Source organism: Passer montanus, unplaced genomic scaffold (genome assembly GCF_014805655.1).
Source record: "Passer montanus isolate IOZ18808 unplaced genomic scaffold, ASM1480565v1 scaffold32, whole genome shotgun sequence".
NCBI lineage: Eukaryota > Metazoa > Chordata > Aves > Passeriformes > Passeridae > Passer > Passer montanus.
In genome coordinates this window covers 53,020-75,771 of record NW_024367930.1, presented here as the reverse complement: position 1 = coordinate 75,771, position 22,752 = coordinate 53,020, and the positions used below count along the sequence as shown (strand labels likewise).

The window sequence follows — 22,752 nt, the reverse complement described above, 5'->3', positions numbered from 1 at the left end:
TCTGAAAATCTTCTTACCTTTAGTATTTCCCATGTTTCCCCCACTTCAGTACAACCAAAAAGAAACCTTCTTAACTTTGTTGCTTATTGAGTACCTTGCATTACATAGCTCTACTGCAATACATATGTCTTTTTGCTTGTTTGAGTCACCTCTCTTGCTTGCTTGAAGTGCTGCTATTTTATACTACAGTAATTTTAATGTTGTAAAATATTTGGTCTGTTCAAAGAATGTAAGTCAAATCTCCTAATGGTTACTATTTACTGTTCTAATAAGTCTCATCTATTCTAAGGTCTTAATTCAAAGCTTTCATCTGTGTCTATACTTACATCCACTATCTCTGTAAGATCTTGAGAACTTTCTGTAATTCTTACATCTCTCTCTTTGTGTGATAAAAACTTCTTTGATAGTTTTGCCTATCATTTGTCATACACACCGAAGTATACAATGTACTACTACTAGTTTTATCACTTAAACAACCAACACATACAAACCTATTTTATGAAGTTCCCATAACCAAGGTGCAAAACTCCATCCTTTGAACAAATTGTCTAACCATGATCTATGGTTTTCTTTGATTTAAGCTGTTAAAACTTTCAGCTTTTGTATGCTTTTGTGGATGGATTTAGAATGGTCGGACAATTCATACAACACAATCCTTCAAAATGTTCACAACCACGTCTATGTGTCAGTAAAAGAAAATCAATTGTTGCTGTATTTGGAAGGGTAGCATGTCTAACACTGCTGACATCTGTCAGCATATCACTGATGGCAATGGATGTGGCATTGGTTTGTTTACTCAGCCAACATCCAACTCAATCTAACTGTTTCAGTGTCATGGCAGAAGCAAGTTAGGGTAGAAGAAAACCCGCTGAAACTCTTTTCACAGATTTCCAGGGCCTAAAATCACTGTTACAATTTTCTTCATATTGATGGGCAAATTTTTTTCCTCTCTGTTTTTTCTTAAGGACTCTATTAGCACTAGATGCTAGCACAGTAAGTTGTCCAATACTGCATGGAACACCTTCAAGGTGTGTTGGAATGCCTTGCCAAGCTCTATCTCTACAAAAATACCAATATCCTTTTGTAATTGTCGTAGATGTTGATCAACCCCAGAAAGTCCACCCAAGCTATCTGAATAATTACACTAAAAACTAGAGTTTCTGTAAGCAGGGTAACTGGGAGTGACATTGTATTTTGGAGGATCATTCTCTGACTAATTGGTATCTGAAAACGTAAGACAGAAATCTATTGTTAAGGAACTAAGAATCTCCAATTCTTGGGGCTCAGGAACTGCTTTAGGAAGTTTTTTGTCCCAAATGTCCCAAATGTCCACAGGATTGCTCCCGTTGGCAACCTCATCTGATTTATTATCAAGATGCTTTTTGGTCAAGGGATCATAATATATAGGTCTCGGCCAATCTTTTACTGGCACACTGACTACACAGGTTGAAAAACCCAGTTTTCTGGATTTGAATTGGACAGACATGGTGTCTGAGCCTGCCTTGGCTAAGGTCACCCAAACATTTGTTTTTGGCTGTTCCACAGGCATATCTGCACTGCAAGAAGCATGCAAAACTAGCCAGCACCCGCTTAACACTCAATTTCACTCTATATCTTTAGTGAGCTATTTTTTGGCAAAAGATTTCCCCATATATTTCAACTCACAAATTCTGCTTTTGTTCCTTCCCAAAGTTACCTGGGGACTAATTGACTGTGTTAAAAAATGGGGTAATTTCACCTTTAAAAGTCCAATGAGGGGGTTCACTTTCTTTTGTTCTATAACATAACACAATAGAAACTACACTTTTGCCAAAAGAGCTCTATGAAACCAGCAATTCACATGCTCATCACTGACATAAAATCAAGGTTTGCAAGTCCCACTGGTACGTCAGGTGTGACCCATAGTCTCTCTGGCTGACATCTGCATACTTGTTTCTCCATTCTTGGACTCATCAGTGCTTTCTCGAGCGCGATATAGTTTGACGTTCTTTGCCGGAACCCACTTTGGTCCTGCACCTGTAGAGATGCAAACATACCCTTTACCCCAGGTTATTAGTTGGAAAGGATCTTCAATTTGTCCTGTCTCAGGGATTCTAATTAAAACAAGGGAATTTTCTTTCAGTTACGCCTGTGTGATGTGAAAAATGCCTAAAAAGTGGTGGATCAGGTTCTGTAAAAGAGCTGTTCAAAAAGTTAAAAACATAAAAAGCTTGAGGAGAGGAGAGTTATAGTACTTAAAGGTTCTTCATTTAGCATGGGTTTTTCTCTAAAACTCAATTTTGCTTGCAACAATTTGTGGGCTGGATATGAATAGAAAAAATACCTGAAAAATGTAACAATCTATTTTGAAAATCATCTGAATTTTGCAATGTAATACCAATGTACTATGCCATTGTAACTTTTTCTACTTTCAGACTTTGTAGTTTCAGGTAGTTCTAATTTTCTCTGCTCTTTTTGTTTCTAAGGCCTACATTTCAAGCTTTCTGAAAATCTTACCTTTACTATTTCCCACAGGAAAGTTGCAGTCCTACAGAGGAATCTTAATTCTCTGATTGTAAATATTTTTTAGACCAAATTGTCCAAGTAGATACTACATTCCTAAATTTTGTGTGTGAGGAAGTAAAAAAAAAAAAATCCCAATTTTATATTAGAATTTAGTTTTTAAATGTGTAATGAAAGAACAGATTTTAATTAGATAGCACTTTGGATATCTTAGAACTGCTGGTAAGAATGAGAATTTAGCCAAGTTTCAGGACTAGATTATAAAATAAATTATATTTTTATTAAGAAATTAATTAGAGCTAAAATGTGGTGCTGGAAGGCAGCTGGTTACACAAAAAAGAGCAGGAGCTGGAGCAAACTCATTGTAACAGAACTGAACACTGGCAGCAGTGCAGAGTGTGCTGGCAGCACCCACATCTCAGCTCTAGGTGGAAAGTACGCTTTTGCTGTGTGCACAACTACATCACAAGTGACACTACACAATGGACAAACCCTCAAACATGCTGATGTTTTGCAAATGGAGTAAACAGTTCCTTAAAGCTGCAGAAGAATACTAGAATACATGTAAATATTTCACATTACATACTTCTAGAATTAATAGCATTAGCAGGAGTAAGATCTCAGGGGCATTCCAGCACAAAATTCTGGTTTTGAACAGAGTAAGTTTACTGTGCATCATACTAAGATGAAGATGGTAATATTTCATTATTTGTAGATCTAAAATTGCACAGTTTAGGGGGTTCTTGTCAATGGAAGTGATGTTAAATGTTTGATTGTTTCATTTCAAATAAAAGCTTACTTACTCATGTGCAAGGTCACAGCCATGTTTATACACATACAAAAGGCTTTTTAACATGAACTTGATCAGTTTTTGAGTGGCTTTGCTTTTCTTTTATTTTCATATTTCATGTAGATGTTGGGCTTTCTCTGGTTTAAGTGCATACAGGTTCAGAAAGGCTGAGCAGCTTTTCCCTGACTTCCACAAGATGCCAAGCATAAGGCAGACTGGCAAGGATTGCCCCATTTTTGCCTATTTTGTTGGACAGCCTAAGCCTGTGGCTTTTTCTATCTTGTTCATCTACTCTGGATAACTTTGCGCAGGCATCTGTGGGGACATGCTCTCATACTTGCCAGATTTTCTGCAGCGCAGCTCTCTCTCCACACTTGTGCCTCACCTGTTGTTGTCTATTTGCAGGAGGAGCAGGAGGGGCTCTCATACTGTTGCCCACAGCAATACATTTTGCTTTTTTATGCAGAGATTGGCCTATACCCCTATGGTGGCCTCCTGATGCTTGTGGAAAGTGGAGCAGGGCAGGAGGTTGCTCTTCTTCAGGCCAGCTACCCATAAGCTAGATAGGCCTGTGGTTTTACGAGCACTGGCAACAATTCAGGAGGGAAAGGCAGTGATGGCTGGTTTATTTTGTTGAGTGCTGTCCCAAACATGCTTCCCCTCAGGTGTCAGGACTGCAGCAATGTGTCAGGACAAAGTCTCCTTTGGGAATAGTGTATTTATGCACATCTAGACCAGGTATACACCATGTAAAGGCAAAACTGAAGTGTGATATATTATAACACAATAAATATTCTATTAATGATAGTAGTGCTTTACAATGTTTTGGATTGAAATTACTATATTTGAACTGGCTTGAGTTGTGAAGTGAATTATTTAATCCATATCATTTTAGATTAAGCACACTGAAAAAACAAAATGTTGTCAAAGAGGGAATGTGTAAGTGAGCACCAGGCTGGATGTTTGGACAACTGAGTGATCCATGGAGCCAGCTGTGGAAGTGATCTTCAAAACAAAGATTTATATTAATTTATATTCACTGCAGCAACATTGTTTTGTTTCTCTGTGGTATGTTTAAAACAGGAAATTGACATTTATCAAAACTTATTTATTTGACATTAAGCATGTCTCTGAGCTGAGCCTGTCCCGGTGGTATCCAAGCTCTGACTTGTCTAAAATAAGGTTTCTAGCATTGCTTGCTGGATTCCTGGGTCAAAGACTTGATCTCTGGGTGTCCCTTCCATAATAAGAACCTCTTCTTTGTGGATTTGTGAGAGGACTGTGGAGAGGAGAACAAGGAGACTAACAACCACATATGTTTGGTTTTTTGCCTAGCCAGAGGGCTCCTGCTCTTCAGTGTGTGCTACACAGTACATTTTTGCCTTTTGTCTTAAAATGAGAATTTGAAGACCTTTTTTTAGATTTTAGGAGAAAAACTTACGACTGTGTGTCTTTGAAAGAACACTTGTATTCCCCTACACAGAGTAGTTGCCATTGCCTCACCTGTTGTTTCAGCATTCAGAAGATATTTGAAGGTAACCAAGGCTAAAGCTAACTTAAAATTCATCTATATAGTAAAACCAAAAAAGTTTTCCCCTTTTTGGAAGGAGAGGCTTTCTCTTACTTAGGGCTTTAAACATTAAGTCTTTTTAAATGGGCCAAAACATAAAGCCCATCATGTTCCAGTGAAAGAAAAAAAATAAATACTTCTAAACTCTGTGCCTAATCTTTCCCAGTGGTTGCTCTGTATTATGTTACAAGCCCCAAACCATTTTCTCTCCCTTTAATTTGGCAGTATCTAGCTACTGTTTCCTGAGCAGTCATCACACCAACCCCCTTTCCTGGTGGCCAGGTTCTGGAATAGTAGCTCTGCAATGAAATAAAACTGATTTAAAAAAAAATCCCACAAAAAAATCCCAAAACCACTACAGTTTCCACCCTGAGGTGCATAGGGAAATACAGTTATGGCATGAAACCTCTTTGGATTTCAGTGTAGGGGAGTAGTGTGGCTGTTATAGATACATACACACACACACACTCTCTCTCTCTCACACAGAGAGAGATATATACATAATCATAGTATGAGATATATACATAATCATAAAATCAAGGTAGAAAAAGACCTCCAAGATCGAGTCCAACCTTTGACCAATCACCACCTTGTCAACTAGACCAATGGCAGTAAGTGCTACATCCAGTCATTTCTCGAACACTACCAGAGATAGTAACTCTGCTGCTTCCCTGGGCAGCCTATTCCAATGCTTAACCACTGTTTCAGTGAAGGAATTCTTCCTCATGTCCAACTGGCACCTCCCCTGGCACAACTTGAGGCCATTTCCTCTTGTCCTGTCACTAGTTGCCTGAGAGAAGTAGCTGACTCCCCCCTTGCTACAGCCTACTCTCAGGTAGTAGTACAGATCAGTAAGGTCTCCCCTGACCCTTCTTTTTTCCAGGCTGAAAAAACCTACCTCCATCAGCTACTCATTATATGATTTATTCTGTAGACCCTTCATCAGTTTCATTGTCCCTTCTCAAGACTTGTGCTAGCATCTCAATGTCTTTCTTGAAGTGAGTGGCTCAAAACTGGACACTGTACTTGAGGCTCAGCCTCACCAGTGCTGAGTACAAGGGAACAATCACTGCCCTGGTCCTGCTGACCACACTACTGCTGATACAGTTCAGGACGTCATTTGCCTTCTTGGCCACCTGGGCACACTGCTGGCTCATGTTCAGATGGCTGTTGACCAGAACTCCCAGGTCCTTTTCTGCCAGGTGGCTTTCCAGTCACTCTGTCCCCATCCTGTAGTGATATATGGGGTTGTTGTAACTAAAGTATACATTAATACATGTGTACATATACACCTATACATCCATATACTTATATATGTGTACATACATATACTTTCTATCTTTGTCTCTTCTCGCCCCACTCTATTTATATATAATCTTTCCAGTAAGAGTACATTTCAATTGAAAAAAAGACCCCCATCTGGATGTAATAGCTATGTGACTTCAATTGTTGTTTAAAAAGGTGGGGACAGAGAAACCTATTGAAACTGAGTGGCATTTCATATCTGTGGTGAAAGTTGTTGTGTTTATTCCAAATTCACATGCTTCTTCCTTTCTGTACATATTGTTCCAAGAATAAACCATTATGTACTATGGTAAAGTAAAAAATTAAGAATAATAATTGTTGTTCAAATAAACAAGGAGTCAGATCAACTGGCTGTGAAAGCACTTACAAGGCTCTACTGGTGGGAATTATGTATTTCACAGCTGTGCTTGTTTGAAAGCCAATCAGCAGAGGAATTAACTCCACACAAATATTCTGTGAGAGATTCCAAATCAGAACTACAATAGGACAATTACAATAAAGGCAGTAGTACAGAAACAGTCTTGAACTGACAGTCAGACTGTGACCTGCTACCCTGTTGGTCAGGGTGGTGGTAGCAGTCCAATTAAATGGTGTCTGCAGTACCGCTGCAGTGATGGATGTGGTCTTGCTGAAATGGTGATCCAATGGTAGAAAAGGTTTGGTCCTTCTCTGGAGGTCCAGTGGTGGTTATCAAGAGGTCCTGTCCTCTTGAAGTCCGGTGGTGGTCCTTTCGTGGTATTCCAAGCCTCAGATTACATCCAGAATACTTGGTTCCTCCCCCAGGCCAGGGTGTCTCACAATGGAATGATGTGATTCTGTGAGTCATGCTGAGACCCTGATGGCCCATTAGCAGAGATGGTGCCCCCAGGGGTGGCTCCTACTTCCCCAGAGGGAGTTATCAGGGCTAAGTCATGGAGAAGACAAACACTGTTCCACCCATTTCAATAGTTTATATAAATGATAGTAGAACACTTTTGGTATATTTGGTATACATCTTACATTGTAACTCAAGAGAACAGATCACAAAGATCTTCCCTGCAGAGATGTAGATGGAACCAGTTGCTTTGGAACTTAAGAAGTCTATATTTCTTCTAATTTCTTTCTTGTTTTTTTTTTTCATCTTTATAATCTCTCCTTTATTTAAATACATGTCAACACTATCTTTTCAAACTTACTTTGAAGTTTCTGCTCATCTTTTTCCTCGAATTTTTGAGGTTGTCTCACTCACAAAAATACTATCCCTGTTTGTAGCAACCTAATAGCCCATACCTGTCCTGTCTGTCCATAAAAACTGCAAAAAGTGACTTTGGGTTCTCTGAAATTCCTCTTTCTGTAGTCCTTGAAGCATTGCATTCTCTATGGTTTTGTGATAAACTTTTCAATTTTATTGCTTTTGTTACTCATTTATCTAGTTGCTTTAACTTGTTACTTGCTATCTCACATGCAGGCTCCTCAGGTACTACCTTTTTGATAGAGACTCTAAGTTCAGTAGACCTCGAATAAGTTTTTTCAATATTATCCTGTTGCAAATATTAAAAATGCAGTCAGGTGATAATTAACTTCTGTGATTCAACACCAAGCCTTTATTACCTCCCTAACATGGATTAATTTTGTATAGTACCTAGGAAGCCTTGAGAAGGAAATGGGACAATGGAAGTGGTTGGCTGTCTGCACAAATAATGAAGTTTTCACCAGGCAGAAACTGAGTAAATAATTTGAAGTCTGCTTATTTTCTTCAAGAACAATCAAAACTTGTTTTATTTTTTCCTCTTCCTGAACCAAAGCAAGCACCACAAAATTTTTGTAGACCCTTGACTTGCTGAGACCAAAAGGGTCTTGCAACAGTACCTCAAACTTTGGGTTGTCTACAGCTGGTTACTCCACTAAAAGCTGTGCTTTTTCAATGCTGACTGGATGTTGCGGAAAGATTAAGTTTGGTCATCTTTTATTTGTTCTTGCAGCAGTAAATGGTTAATACTGCTGTTGTAGCCAGAACATTGCCTTCACCACTGAGTTTGCTGGCTGCCATATAATACTTGCTGACTACCCTCAAAAGAAAGATTGGCAGTATTTCCATGGTGGCATGTATCCAGTACTTGTAAAATGCCTTTGTTATCTTTCTTGATAAAATGAGCTATGCAAATGTGCAACAATAATGTTGTGACTGAGTGTTCTCTGTGGTCTCAGTGTCCTCCAAGTGAGAGCTGTGCATGCCAGGGTACTTTGAGAACATCACATCCATTCCAGTTCAGAATGTGTTTCAGAAAAGACGAAAGATAGCCACCATTTTCAGGACTCTAAACCAGAAAAAGAATGCACATGTACACTGAAAAATTGTAAATAAGTACCTAAAGTTCTAAGATTTCCCACTACCAGAACACATTATATATATTTATTGGCAGTCATTAGCATCTCTCAGGTCCAAATGCCAATAATGGAGCAAATGTGATTTGTCTAGTCTGAATTCTGTCTTGAGGCTTAGTGTTACAATGGGCAACGCTCTATTATAAACACCAGACATAGCCATTTCCTTCTGGTTTGGCTAACCTGTCGCTGTGCCCCTCCAAGCATCCACTTGGGAGTCATCTGGCTTGCTCTGCCACAGCAAGCAGCAGGGGACACTCTCCTGTTACTCGGGAAGCCAGGAGGGCAGCTAAGGCTTTCACCTTGCACAGGCAAAACACTGTGTGACGGAAGGCAGAAGGAGACCAAATAATCTAAGCCAGACCTCCTGAGTGCTCATGAGCTTACTTTAGTTACACTATCATCCTTCCTCTGAAATGCACATTTTCTCCTTTAACTATAGACAAGACACATCACTCCTCTCCAAACATGCCTCTTCCTCACATGGTGACGCAGGATTGACAGCTTGACAGTTCTTGGTGGAAAAGCTGATACAAATATCTGTTTGCGACCTCTTTGTACTGTGGCAATCATTCTTTAATTGTGAGAAGAAACACACTGCATCCTCTTGAAACTGATGGCTTGCCAGAATCATCCAGGGATATGCAAACCCAAGTGCAAAGTGTTTTTACCTGACTTCTTGGTGGTAGTAAAATGAGATGCATTTAAAGATGCATTATGAGATGCATGATAACCAGTGATCAGTCTCTACATGGTGAAATACTCCATGCTTCTAATCTCAGCAACACTGCTTTGCAGAATTTGGGGGTGTTCCTCTGCCGACTGGTGGCATCTTAATGGGGTGTGGTTCCTGGCCCTGCTTTGACCCATGATTAGCTGCATATTTTTCTAGCTGTGGGACTGTTTATGTGAAGGGAGAAGTGCCCAAGTAGCACATACCAAAAAGAGATGAGATGTGTAAATTGATTGTGAATGGCTTGGGACATCCATCTAGATTAGCAATGTGGCAGTAAAAGATTAATTATGTGAATACAGACTGTTCATCAGATATGACTGGACACTGCTCATATTAGATAAAGAAATTGTGTACCAGCGGAAAGACAGCTTGTGACTAAGGCACTGAACCCAAAGTATGTTGTCAAAGCCTTGTTCCCTGGGACATTTCTTTAGTAGCTCTCATGTTTTATTTCTTACCCCATTGTTAGTACTTACTTTTCTCTCTTTTCTTTTTACATGTTGGCTTTTCTTTTTACTTGTTGGCATGTTGTGTTCAGTAACCTTGTCAATAGAGTAATATTGTTAAAAATCAATACTTCTTGTGTGCAGTTTAAGACACAGTATACACTAGAGAAACTTAATTAAAAATTAAGACGTGGCAAAACCTTCTGATACAGTTTTGAATTCTGTTTGAATGTTGTTGTTCACAAACCTCTATTCCTAACTCAGTTATAGTCTTGAAGCACTGCTTTAATTAAGACACAATGTTGTTTTTATAACAGTATGTGTCTGTTATATTTTTTTTCTGTTTCCTAACTACTTACATTAATGGAAAAAAACTTTTAAAAATGTAAAATATAACCATTCTTCTACAATCCTGTTTCAAGCTATTTCTCTTTAAAATTAACCTTGTTGGCCATGATAAAAACATTTTAGAAACTTACTAAACAGTGAATAAAATAAAAGCAGATATTGCTTGCCCTCTGATCAGCTTTTTTTTTTCTCAACTTCAAATTAAATTTTATTTTGTAGTCTCAACACTCTTCAAACATATTTATTATTTACATGCTAGAGAGATAGCCACAGTCCCATACTTCAGGACGTGTTGGGTAAGTTCTTATACTTTTGGAGTTTGGAGAAGTATAAGATCTAGTAATTCAGCCTTTGGATATGTAGAAAGTAGCAGCAGAAAAAAACCCCAACAAGATAATTCATTACTGTGATGATAATTCAACAGTTTGAAATAATTTTTACTGAAGTTTTCAATTTTTGTGGGTGCTTGAAGAATGCTATTCTATGTGAGTGTTCTTAGATATTATTTAGCTGGGATTTAAGGGATTTTAATCTGGCATGGCAGTTAAAGGGAATTGTGTACGCTAAAGACTTTAAATACCCGTGTTTGAATAGGGGACTTGACAGTGCTGTCCCGTGGCAAGAAATAACTTCACAATAATTGGTGTAATTTCCCATCTCACACTAACAGTTTTTATGTTGCTGTATTATTCAATATTGCCAGAAACATGCTTTCTTCTCAACATATACTGTAGATGGCAGTAAGGTTATGCTAAAAAAGGGTACATGGGCTGGAATAACTAAATTAAAGATGTACGTAAAAACCTATGGATGGTTTCAGGTTTTGAAGTGACAAAAAATAATCAGTCCTTTCTGGAGGTGCTTCAAGAAGTATTAGAGCTGCTATAAGTAGGTGGTTTAGATTCAAAACCTGAAACCATCCATGGGTTTTACACACATCCTTTAATTTAGTTATTCTAACCCATCTGTCCTTTTCTCATTTCCATCTTTAGTGAATGATGCCTCCTCTTCCCTTATAACCCTTCAGCTTTCTACAGCTTTTCACAGTGTGCTAGGATGATCTTATGATGCTTGTATCCCCAATTGTGTGTTCTGTTTATGCTGGATGTTGTATTCTGTGCCTTCAAGACTGGCTCTGACAGTGAAAGCAGAGATAAGAAGAAGCATGGAGTTTTGTTGTCAGCTGCACTCCCCCCCAGAGTCTGCTGGAACACAGAACTCCATTGTTGTTGTCTGGGCACGGATAAGGCAGAACACAGTGCTCCTTTTGCTTTTTAGTTAATTACTTAGTTTAGCTAGCTAAGGTAGTCCGATTTTCCCTGGACTGTTTTTCTTTCCCTTTTCTTGGAACTGTTCAAACCTTCTCTGGACTGGGCCTTGGGGAAAGACTGAGAGCTTGCACTTTGTAGCCTGCTGGGGTCTACTCTGGGCAGCAGCCTTTCCCAGTGCCAGAGGGACTGATAACAGAGTGACCAGGAGAGACTTTCTGAATTTGTCATCTCTTCAGAGCAGTGAATGAATTTTGTCATCCAGTATTGTTAATTTCTTGTGCTGGGGTGTGCTTTGCCTGTTGAATGAGCAGGTTTTCTTCCACTTCTCTCCAAGAAAATTCTTCCTGAACTGGTTGGGGGGAGGGGGAGAGTGTCAACTTACTTTCTGGGGGGGCCCTTTTGGAGGTTTTGTCCTAAATTTCTCCTAAACCAGGACACAGAGTCTCTCTTTGCTCCTGTAAATGCACTCTATTGTTGCTCTTCTTGTCATGAGTGCCTTCCCCAGGCAGAGCTTTACTGATCAGAGCCTTTCTTGGATGGGGATGTGTGAGGTCACAGACTCCCTGATGGGGTCACAGTTCTGGGGCTGGGTATTTCTTTGCTCTATTCATATAACTCTATGTGTGCACATACGTGTGTGACTATATATATGGAAAGCAAAATTTGGGAGAAATTACCAAAATTAGAGACACATTGCCTATGCAACAAGTGTTAGCAACCACTGGTCTACTGTAAACACCCATTCTACAAATGAGATTACAGCAATGTTCCTGTTAAAGATGAGGATCTTTCCCTTCCTTGCTTGAAATTCAGGACTGAGTACCAGCAGTGCTTTTCTCAATGGGTTTTTTCAGTTGTCTTAATGGCTTTGCATTAGCCATGGAAAAGGGACCTGGTGTCACTTCAGCCCCAGTGATGAAAGAGCCTGCATATATTCAACCCTATGTTGTATGAACTCTCCTGCTATGATCCAGTTGTCTGCCTCCTTATTACCCATCATTGTATATGTTCTGGTTTGAAAGCAAAACCAGTAAAAGAGGCTCCAATTCAGAAACACAATTTATTAGGAAAAGGGAAAAGAAAACCAAAATACATGCAATAATACAAAAGAAAAACCACTGACAAAATCAGAATACAACCTGACAGCCTGTTGATCAGGGTGTTGGTAGCAGTCCAGTTGGATTGGTGGCTGCAGTCCTCCTGGCGTGGCAGATGTAGTTGTGTTGGAGCAGTGATCCTGTAGAAAGGGTGTAGTCTTCCTCTGAAAATCCAATAGAAAAGATAGCCATTTCTCTGAGAATCAAATGGAAAGAAAGGCTGTTTTCTTCCAGGACCCCAGATTATATCCAGGTGGGGATGCTTAGCTCCTTCCCCCTGGGCGGAGCATCTCACAATGGACTGTTATTACTCTATGAGTCATGTGATGGGCCCATTAACAGGAGATAAGGAAGAAACAATGCTCCTCCTGGTTTCAACAGCTCTTGAGGGTGGGAAGAGAATACATGTTAATATTATAACATAGGACAGTATGTTAATTCACTTGTTTTCTCCAGCTTGCCAGAGGTACTTACCAGCCTTCCCCATATGGTGAATACTGCTGTCCTTCTTGAATGAAATTAGTTAATTGTAAGGAGATGGATATGTGGTCTTTTGTGATACAATAACTATCTTGTGATTTTTTCATGGCAATTACAAAAAAAGCCTCTTTCTGGTGATGGTAGGGATTTTATTACATTAAATGTAAATATATGTCACTAAAGAACAGTGTCACATAACAAAGAATGTCCTTGTCTCTGAAGGATGGGAAATGTATCTAATCCCTCACCACTACTTCTGAAAACATTTAAAAAAATCCTTAAGGTCCAGTTTCTCTTTTTGCTTTCACTGAAGTCCTCTACATAATTTTACAGTATCCACATCATTTACAGCAAATAAACATAATTCTTCATAGTGGAATCACCTCTAGATGTAGGGTTTCCCACCTCTAGATGTAGGGTTTCATGCTTCATTAATATTTATTACAGTTTTTAGATCACTTTTTACCCCTATCAGAAAGTTATATGACAGCATCCTTTATTTTTTAAAAAAAAGTAGTAAAATACCAAAACTCTCCCTACTAGCTTTTAAAGACAATTCCTGAAGCAGATGTTCAAAATCAGACATTTTTAATATAAAATATCAATGGGAAATAGTTGGGGTTTGTTTGTTTGGGTCTCAAGGAAATTAAAAAAGCCTTTCTATAATTTTGATTATAACTTCAAGAGGAAGGATATGGTTGCATGAAGATGAAAACCTTAAGGATTTAAAATCTGTTTTTAAAACTAGAAACTGTACTTCTCTTGGCAGTTTTCTTTTCTAATGCATAGAACATATAGGTTCTGTTACAAAAACTGATAATACAAAAGAAGCCACCCACGTTTTCATAACGTATAAATAGTAGCAGTACCCATGTACCCATGATTAATCCAGCTGGAGCAGAACAAGAAAGTAGTAGGCTCTTACAATTTATCTTTTTGTTATCAGTATAATAATTTGCTTCCATTTTAGACTGAAAATCTAGAGAAACTTCTGCTATTCGCTTGCACTCTCCACTGAGCTGAATTCTGTTGGCATCACTGGTGAACTTTCACTGTGATTTAATGATGGTGCAATCTTGAGGATGTCTTCTCAAAAATAAATTCTTTGCAGTGGTATAATTTGTGGGTCCAAGTACAAAAATTACTAGTAATTATATTTTTCTGCTAAAAAAATAATTTGATCTCACTTTTTGAGTAAGTTTGAAGAGTTGGGAACTACAGAAACTCCTCTCCAATTCTCTGTTTCTGAATCCTTTCATACAGTGTTCTGAAAAAGGCTAGGAAGTGAGAAAATTCAACAGAGTCACTTCTGTGAGTTGATTTTTCAGAACAGAAACACCATTATCTACACATTTGCACATATGTTGCAACAGATGAAGCTCTGCTTATGATACATGGGAAAGATACTATATTCACAGTCTGTGCACAAGAATGGATGAAGAAATTACTTTTAAGGTCTAATTCCAGTTATTCAGGAGGGCATTCAGGTCATGGAACCTTTGTAACCATTGAGATAATGAGCATTTATATGTATGTCTACCTACTGTGCATTTATGAAGTAGTTGCAGGCAATGTGATTTAGGTATGTATTCTCTAATTTAGTGTTCCCACTAAAACCTTGAGCCTTTCGTTCCTCCCTCCCACTACTTGCTCCCTTATGGTGGGCTGGAGAGGAGTGGAAGCAAAGCTAAAGATCACAGGCTGAGATAATTTACTGGAAACAGAAATGAGGTAGAGAAAACAAACAGCAACAGCAACAATACTAATAACAAAAGTGTATAAAAGAAAGAGAGTAATTCACATGCAAAAGGCTCACTGAGTCCAACCTGGCCCAACCACAGCCCAACCATTCCCTCCAGCTCGGAACCAACAAACCCCATCAATCCTTTTGAGTCGTTGAAATAGCCTCTCCTGAGTTAATCTTTGCCAAGGCTGCATGGGATGTCTGGGCAAATCAGAATGGGGTGATTTTGCCATTCATTCCCAGTCAGGGTCACCTCAGGGCCTCTTGGGACCCCTCTGTCACCCCAGAAATAGAGATAGATCATGCCCCTACACATCTTGATGGCATCAGGGTACACTGTGTGCCAGTGTCAAATAAAGGGCCCTATTACTCTTGTGGGTCTGATGTGCCAGGCCATGGGATCCACACAATCCAATAGATCTGATCCCCCCCTTTCTTCCACATGGTTGGATGCAGGGCCCCTGTAGTTCTGGTCATGGCAGTCATTGCTCAGTTCTTGCAGACATGAACTGGAGATCTCTTCAAGAGGATCAGAAATAACATTCAGCCCTTCCATTCTGTCTGAAGACTTGTCCACTGGAAACTGGGTTATCATTGAAGAATTTCCGTTGGTGGTTGTTCTTCTTCTCAATTAATGTACCCCTGCTGTTAGGGCAGAGGTGGGTTTTTCCATCCCACTTTCTTGTGTCCTCTCTGTGGTTGTGCAGGTAAAACTGCAGGTTACCTCAGGGTGTGTACCCCTCCTCCCGCAGAAGGGTACATGCTCCCAATAGCAGAGATTCTGGTCCGTACTGGCAGGGGCATGGGACATTTTCTCTCTAGGTTGCTTGAGTCTTGCAAGTCTGTCTGCAGTCTCGTTCAGTCTTTTCACAGCCGAGGCACAGGTTGGTAGGGAGGAAAAAATAACTTCATATTGTCAAAGTCGGGTGATCACCTGAAGCAGTGTTTCTTCTTTCATTGACATCAATGCCAAAGGGTTGGTGTACAATGATGGCACATGCCATAGAAACTTCTGCCACATGGATTGTGTACACTGGATCCGATCTGGATCTACAGGGGACTGTTTGTTATTTGGATCCCTCGAGATTACCTCCAGCACAGCTAATTCTATCAGGTCCTGAATACCTTTCTCCAGGACATTCCACTTGTCTTGGTGCACTATTAGGTCATCCATGAGAGAATACTCTTCCCTCATGCTTGACAGATGTTGTTTCTAGACACTGAGAGTTTCTGTCCTCTTTCCAATCCTCTTGCCAATGCCTACATCCTAGAACAGGGATCCCAACTGCTTGGCTTCACTACCATCTACCAATAGTTCCATATTGCATGAAACTACCAATAGTTTCATATTGCATATTGTGATATCCCAGCATCAGAATGGGCAGGTCACAAAGGGCTCTCCTGAAGGGTGACTGAAATGTTTTTGCATTTCTTGCAGCTCACCTGAGGGTAGGGATCAGTGATTCTCTCTGGCCCTGCTTCTTCCTCCTGTTGTGAGTGCCCTATTCCTCTTTATCCCTCACTAAGTGAACTAAATTTGTCTTGAATTTCTTTATAGGGGCACCTGCTACCAGCACAAGTTGTTCATCTGGTTCAGCTGCAGTGGCCTGCTTGTGGGTTTTCATTCCCCTCCACCTGAGGGTGTTACCTAGTACAGTGCAGTGTCCAATAAATCATAATCTGGGCCCAGCACATTGCAATAAATTGCTCCTGTCTGGAATTGCCACAGCATTCTCCTTCCAAATATTCTGCCACTTCATCGGGGTCCTGTAGTGTTTCAGGGAGGAACTCCCAAGTCATTGGAGTAGATTCCTCCAACAACTGGGCATTTTTCTCTCACATTCCATGCCACTTATGACTGTCCACCATCAGGGCAGATCTCTGAAAGATCATGTTAAAAGTCTTTTATTTAATTCTTACCATGGTGTGGACTGCACTGAGGAGAACCTGGCAGACTTAGCAACAACACGCTTTCCTTAACATCCAAAGGGAATTCAAAATTCTCCAAAGCTGTTGTACAGGTCTGAAGAAGAAAAGGGGGTAAAAAGCTGGGGAAAGTCATCCTCCCCTTGTCCTCCAACAGACTAGGTACGATTTTTGCTGGACTACCAAATAGTGTGCCTGAGGCAAGGGTAGGAGAACAACACTGAATACAAACCCCAAAGACCATCATTACATGTTATGTGATAAACTGTTATCACACAGTATATCAACAAAGTAATTCTGATCCTTCTCCCTTCTCTGAAAAAGAGCTCTGCAAGGAGGACATACAGGAGTATATACAGGGTTAAGTAGCACAACCACATGAACAGATCAAGCAACACTGTAGCCAGTGGCTCTGTACCTAATACAACAAAGGGTTAGATGAAGTTTGTTTCCAGCCTGCTCTGGGCAAATCTGTTGTTATCATAACCTTTGTGACCCACTTGGCACCAAATTAGGCTGTCATGCTTTAGGGATTGTATTCTTGAATTTAGTGTTCCCACTGAAACACTCCAAACTCCCCTTAGGCAGGATGGAGAGGAGAATTGGAGGTACAAATGTGAAGGTCATGCGTTGTGGTAAGAACAATTTACTGGAAACAGGAATGAGATAAGAAAACAAATAGTAACAGCAACAATATTAATAATGAAAGAGTAGAAAAGAGTGATTCACATTCAAAATGCTACTGAGCCTGACTCGACTGCAGCCACATTACCTGGACTGCTCCCTCTGGCTTGGACCCAGCATTACCCCACTGTTCTTGACCAGAAGGAACACCTTCCCCTGGAAGAGATTCCCCCCAACCCCTGGCAATTATGTGAGATTGTGTAGAATAATCTCCAGGTTCTAGCCATGCCCCCTCTGGCTACTGCAGAAATTATCCCTGTCTGTCTGGAACTAGCACAGTAAGTATGTATGTAATGTATACCTATGCTCCTAGCAGAGTACACTTATCTCTAGATTGACAGCATGTTCCATTTACCTAAAAAGGGGGGCTTGTTAGACTGTGCTGCAGCTTCTATGTCCTTTGCACAGAAGGCAAGAGGCAGACATAAGGACTGATGATATGATGGTGTGTGCATAGTCTCATGCTGCTGTGAATTCAGAATGTAATTTGAGGCACAGGCAAGGACTTAGACTTCAGCAAGATGTGTTGGGGAAGCCCCCTTGACAGATTGAATATGCTGCCTTGTGCACCCCTATGAATTAAAATACACTTGAAGAAAATGAAAGTTGTTAGAAACTGAAACTAAGTCAAAGTTAATGGAATTTTAGTAATAACAAAACAACACAAAATATTCCTACACACAGGCAATTTGGGGATAAAGGGTGGCAATAACTGAATAACTGATTGATAAAAGAAGACTAAAACATCATGTTTTACACACCAGGAGTAAGAAAACGGGTTTAGAGTGGTGGGAATTACATAAATGTTTAATTATGTTGAACAGAATATTTATTCAGTGATCTCAACAGTAAGTTGCTAAGTTTGCGGAGTTATTATTGAATGCTTACCAAAGTCTGTTATTAAAATAATGTTTGTTTCTGAGAGACTTAATGAAACAGAGATATGAAAATTTTTATCTAAACTGAGATGCAAACCAGTTGCATTTCTCTAAGTACAAGGGTTTAGGAAACAAGAAGATATGCAAAAGTGACTATCAGTGATTTTAGTTGGAACTGAGGAGTGGGAGGTAGGTCACTGCACTGTATTCCTCTGGTCCCTCTTGTTTTGTGCAATTGTAGACACTGAGAGTACTGTTCATAAAATTCTGTCAGCATTTACTTAAGACTCAAGAGTTAGCCTGGTTTTAGGTTCAGCTGCCAATTTAGCATTAGTCTCTATTTTAAACCAGTAAACCCGTATCTGCCTCTGCCAGTCTGTATTAATTATAATTATAAATACTTCATGCTCTTTTTTTTTAGCTCATACTTCATAAAAGAGGATTCCTACCTCAGAGTAGTTAAGCTATAAGGAGCAGAGTTCTTGTGAAGAAATGGGACTCAGTCTGATCACATTTATATTAATGTAAATAAGGAACTAAGATTTCAGATTGGCACTTGGAGGAATTAAATGCTCATTCCCTAGCTAATTCTTTCTGCATAATGTTATCTGTCGTCATACCGACTGAGAAGTTTCAATTTAATGATTCAATAACTTACCACTGTCATCTCTTCTGATTTGCAGATGGGCTTCTTCCGCCGGAGGTACAAAGAAATTATTGAGGCTGAAAAGAGCAAAAAGGAGAATGAAGATAGTTGGAACTGGGTCCAGAAAAATCAGTAAACTGCCCATGAAAACAAAACTGCCCAGTCACGTGACATGCACTCGCTAGTCTATAGGTCCGGCTCTCGTATCTTCCATATGTGGAAGAAGGAATCTTCTCCAGATTTTTCGGAGACCCCATTGATGCTGTGTCTTTATTACTTCAAAAACCTAGGGAACATATCCTGAGGCAACCACTGCAGCCATGTCAGGTGACTGGTGCAATTCACACTTCATTTAAGAGTTGAACTTTGAACTTTGGTAACCAAGCTGCAGTGCAGAGCAATATTTATGAATCCAACCATGTAGTATGCCCTCAGGGGAAGACTTTTACCTAAGAATATTTTTTATAAATACAAGCTCTTTATATTGAGTATGTCTTTATATTTGTATTAATGTTTTATAATTTTTATTTAATAGCTATATAGTTCACTCAAGCACTGATATCTGGCTAAATCTTTGGAAATACATACATATATATATATATATAAATTCTATTGTACTTTTAAACACCAATGCAAGAGAGAAAAGAGAGATTTGCAGATAAAAGTAGCTGGAATCCTTGTATACTTAATTCACAACTCTTGGTAATATCATATATAGATAATTTTACACAAATAAGCCAAAATCTTTTTACTGTCTCTTTCTTTAAGTTAAATTTCATATTTGATTTTTAAACTACAGAACCTAAAGTATTTCAAAGTATCTTGAGTCTGTCCTTTACTAGCCTGGATGGGAGAGGATAAAAATACTTCTTCAGTGACATGGAGCAAACAGTGAGCTTTGGCTCACTGAAGAAAGTAGCACAGAATGTTCTCTTTGGGAAGTTTTCTTTTGCAGTCTCTAGGACTGTGCAGTTGAGATACCAGAAGGACATAATTGGGCAAACCACTATGGCATTGACAAATTCCTTTAAATAATTTTTAAAAGGTAATTAAGTCATATTAATATTAAGATGGATAGTTTTAAAGCTACTGTTAAAGATTGTGATCTGTTGCTGTCAAAGCAAGTGATAAATTGCTACATGATGTGAGCATTATGCCTTTCATGTGAGTTACATACTTGAGTCATGATTTTGTTTATATGATAATTTTTTAAGAGAGATAAGTAGATGCAGGGATTAAAATATTTGGATATTTGAGTCTTGAGATTGCCTATCTGGATGTTCCAAGTACTGAATGTATTTCCTCAAGAATTTAGTAGGAAGTTTAGTAAAGATGCAGGTGTTACTGGATCTCAGCTTGCCACTTTTATTGCTGGTAATTTTTAACAAATTGTTTGTTGAATTAGAAGAAATCCAGTTGTAATTAATTCAAACATGTTTCTTCAAAAAGCTCTTGGATTTCTGAATAGAAATAGTGGAACTTTGTAAGACTTGGGTTTAGATTCTACTTGTATTTTATACTTTGTGTGAATGAGGAATAAATGTCATGTTGGTATAAAATCCATGTAAAGGAAAGAAGGGCCAAGCCCTGTGGTAGATAGTGAAACCAGGATTGAAAGGTTTCAGGATGTCTTCTTCCTTAGGAGTGTGGTAAAAGAACAGCTGGAAGTTTGGAAACTTGAATGCAGAGAACATGCAAGAAATCTGCTTGAGAACAGGTCTTGCTCTTCCTTGCCATATTCATGATAGCTTCAAATTATAAAAATAGACCACATTCATATTCCTGTTTGCTTTTTACCATCATCAAGTGTCTGCTATTACTACAGTATTGACCGATATTTATTAACTCTTAGCCATCTGCATGCATTAGGGAGAAAATAGTTTTAAAGTGAATTAAGTGTATTGATTCAACATCTGACAAGAAAAACTCACAAGTTGCTTGGGTTATCTGAGAGAGAAATTATGCCTGATGTAAACTCCAAGCCTGTATACCACTTAAGCAATATTTTCTTTTCAAAGTGGCAAAGACTTCTGTGAGCATAACAGTGAAATTATCCTGTTCAATGCCTAAATGCATAAGTGATAATGATCCCACATACCAAGTCAGTGATGTGCAGGTAGCCCAGTTTGCTGAAAGCAATAGATATGAAAAATTTTTCTTTGACAATATTTAGTATCCATTTTCTTGAATGTGTTCTGTTTATGGGCACATTTTTTAGTTTTGCACAACTTTAAAGCATAGTGTCCATTTGACATGGAAATATATAATACTGCTTTCACTAAAGAATTAAGGGAGTCACAGAATTAATCCCAAGTCTACCCACCTGCTAGGGTTCCTTGGATATAAATGAAAATAGAATTTCATTCATTGAATGTACATTGATTAAACTGGCATGAAGACCAATTGCTTTTGGAGCTTGGTTTGCATGCACAGTAGAGTACCTGCACCATTGTCCCTTCTTTTTCTTAGAATGTTCTTTCTTACATATTGTGAAATTGTGTATTTCTTTTTGTGAACTTGTGATTAGAAGAATATGTTCACTCTTACTGATATCACCTGTATTTAGAAGCTTGTGTTCACCTTTATTCTGATTCACTTGCACTGTTTTGGAAATGTCAGGTTTACAAAAAATACAACTTTTTGAAATAAAAAAATGACTGCAGAATTATCCTAATAATATTTTGTCAGTTATTGGCCTTGTCTATCTCAAGTACTTTTCCATTAAGTGGGTGAGACATTTTCTCCTGTATATTTGAATTAAATACTGTATGTGTGTGTTTATCTGTGTGTGGCTAGTAGACGTCTTTTATTGTAATTCTATGATTTATAACATCAGACTGTTTGGAGACAAAGAGTACAGCTGACTACAGTATTTTAAACCCACAAAATAAAAAATAAATAAAATAAAGGTAGTGAGAATTATTTATATTTCATCAATCTTGCTTTATCAACATCAAATTAAACCCCATGTGGTTGTGATACTAACCTATGTTAAGAGTATCAACCTATGTAACTTGAGTTCTGTTTCAATCTATGAATTTGGATGAAAGTTGAATTTTTCAGCTTCATGTGCTTTTCCTGCAAGGATTTATAGTCCATAGTGGCTGGAATACAGTAGCTGAATAATATATTTCAAATTATGTTTTCAACTCTATACATCCCCATGCTTACTGGTCCCCTGTGTAGGGAGCAGAAACTACATGTCAGCTTTTACTTCTATAACTCTTAAGTGTTTCAATGTTCTCTAGCCATACTAAAGCAGTCTGTTTCCTCAGTTTTAAGACAATTGTTTATATATCTAAGAACAGGCTGGGCAGATTAGGACTTGACCTGTGACTCAGAGCACGATTGTACTGGTGGAAGACCACGGCTTTATATACCACAATGCCGAAGACATTGGAGAGTTCCAAGTAAATGTGGGTATCTGACATGAAGGTAGCACCTCAAGTAAAAATAAATGTTCTCAGTCATTGCTGGGCAAAAGATGTAGGAGCAAGCTGCTGCCAAAAGGAATGCAATGCCCAGTTTGCTTTTGGAGATTACTGGAAGCACTAGTGCGGCAGCAGCTAAAAAACCAGAGACTTTTGGATGTACTAAAACCTGTTTGTTATCATGTGAGCATGTGTGTGTGTGTGTGTAAACAGGCAGTGTACATCTCCTTCTGGGGCCAGAGGATTGATGAGCTAATGATGCCCTCTGTGGGCCTCACTTCTTGTCTTCATGATAAGCAGAGAACAGCAGTTTGTACCTAGCAGGATTTTGTGTGTTGTGTTACTCCAAACATCTTTTAAGAACCCTGTAGGACTTCTGTGACAAAGTGGCTTTGTTATAGAAATTAAACCCACAACATTTAGCACATTTGTTTCTTCCAGTTTCACCAAAGGAAGAACTAGATCAAAATTCGAGAAAAATAAGATGGTTTTTAACAATGGAAAAAACCTGCTCATTTGTTAGCATTCGGCTGA

At 38.9% G+C, this 22,752-nt stretch overlaps 1 protein-coding gene across 2 annotated transcripts in view; it reads left to right on the top strand.

The window, feature by feature from the left end:
• Nucleotides 1-21,695, top strand: part of ITGA9 (integrin subunit alpha 9) — a 245,397-nt gene extending 223,702 nt beyond the window's left edge. For both annotated transcript variants that reach the window (XM_039715127.1, XM_039715128.1), the window contains exon 28: nucleotides 18,825-21,695. In XM_039715127.1, the coding sequence (XP_039571061.1) occupies nucleotides 18,825-18,923 (99 nt within the window). In that variant the 3' untranslated portion in view covers nucleotides 18,924-21,695. The remainder of the gene's footprint in view (nucleotides 1-18,824) is intronic.
• Nucleotides 21,696-22,752: the final 1,057 nt, after the last annotated feature.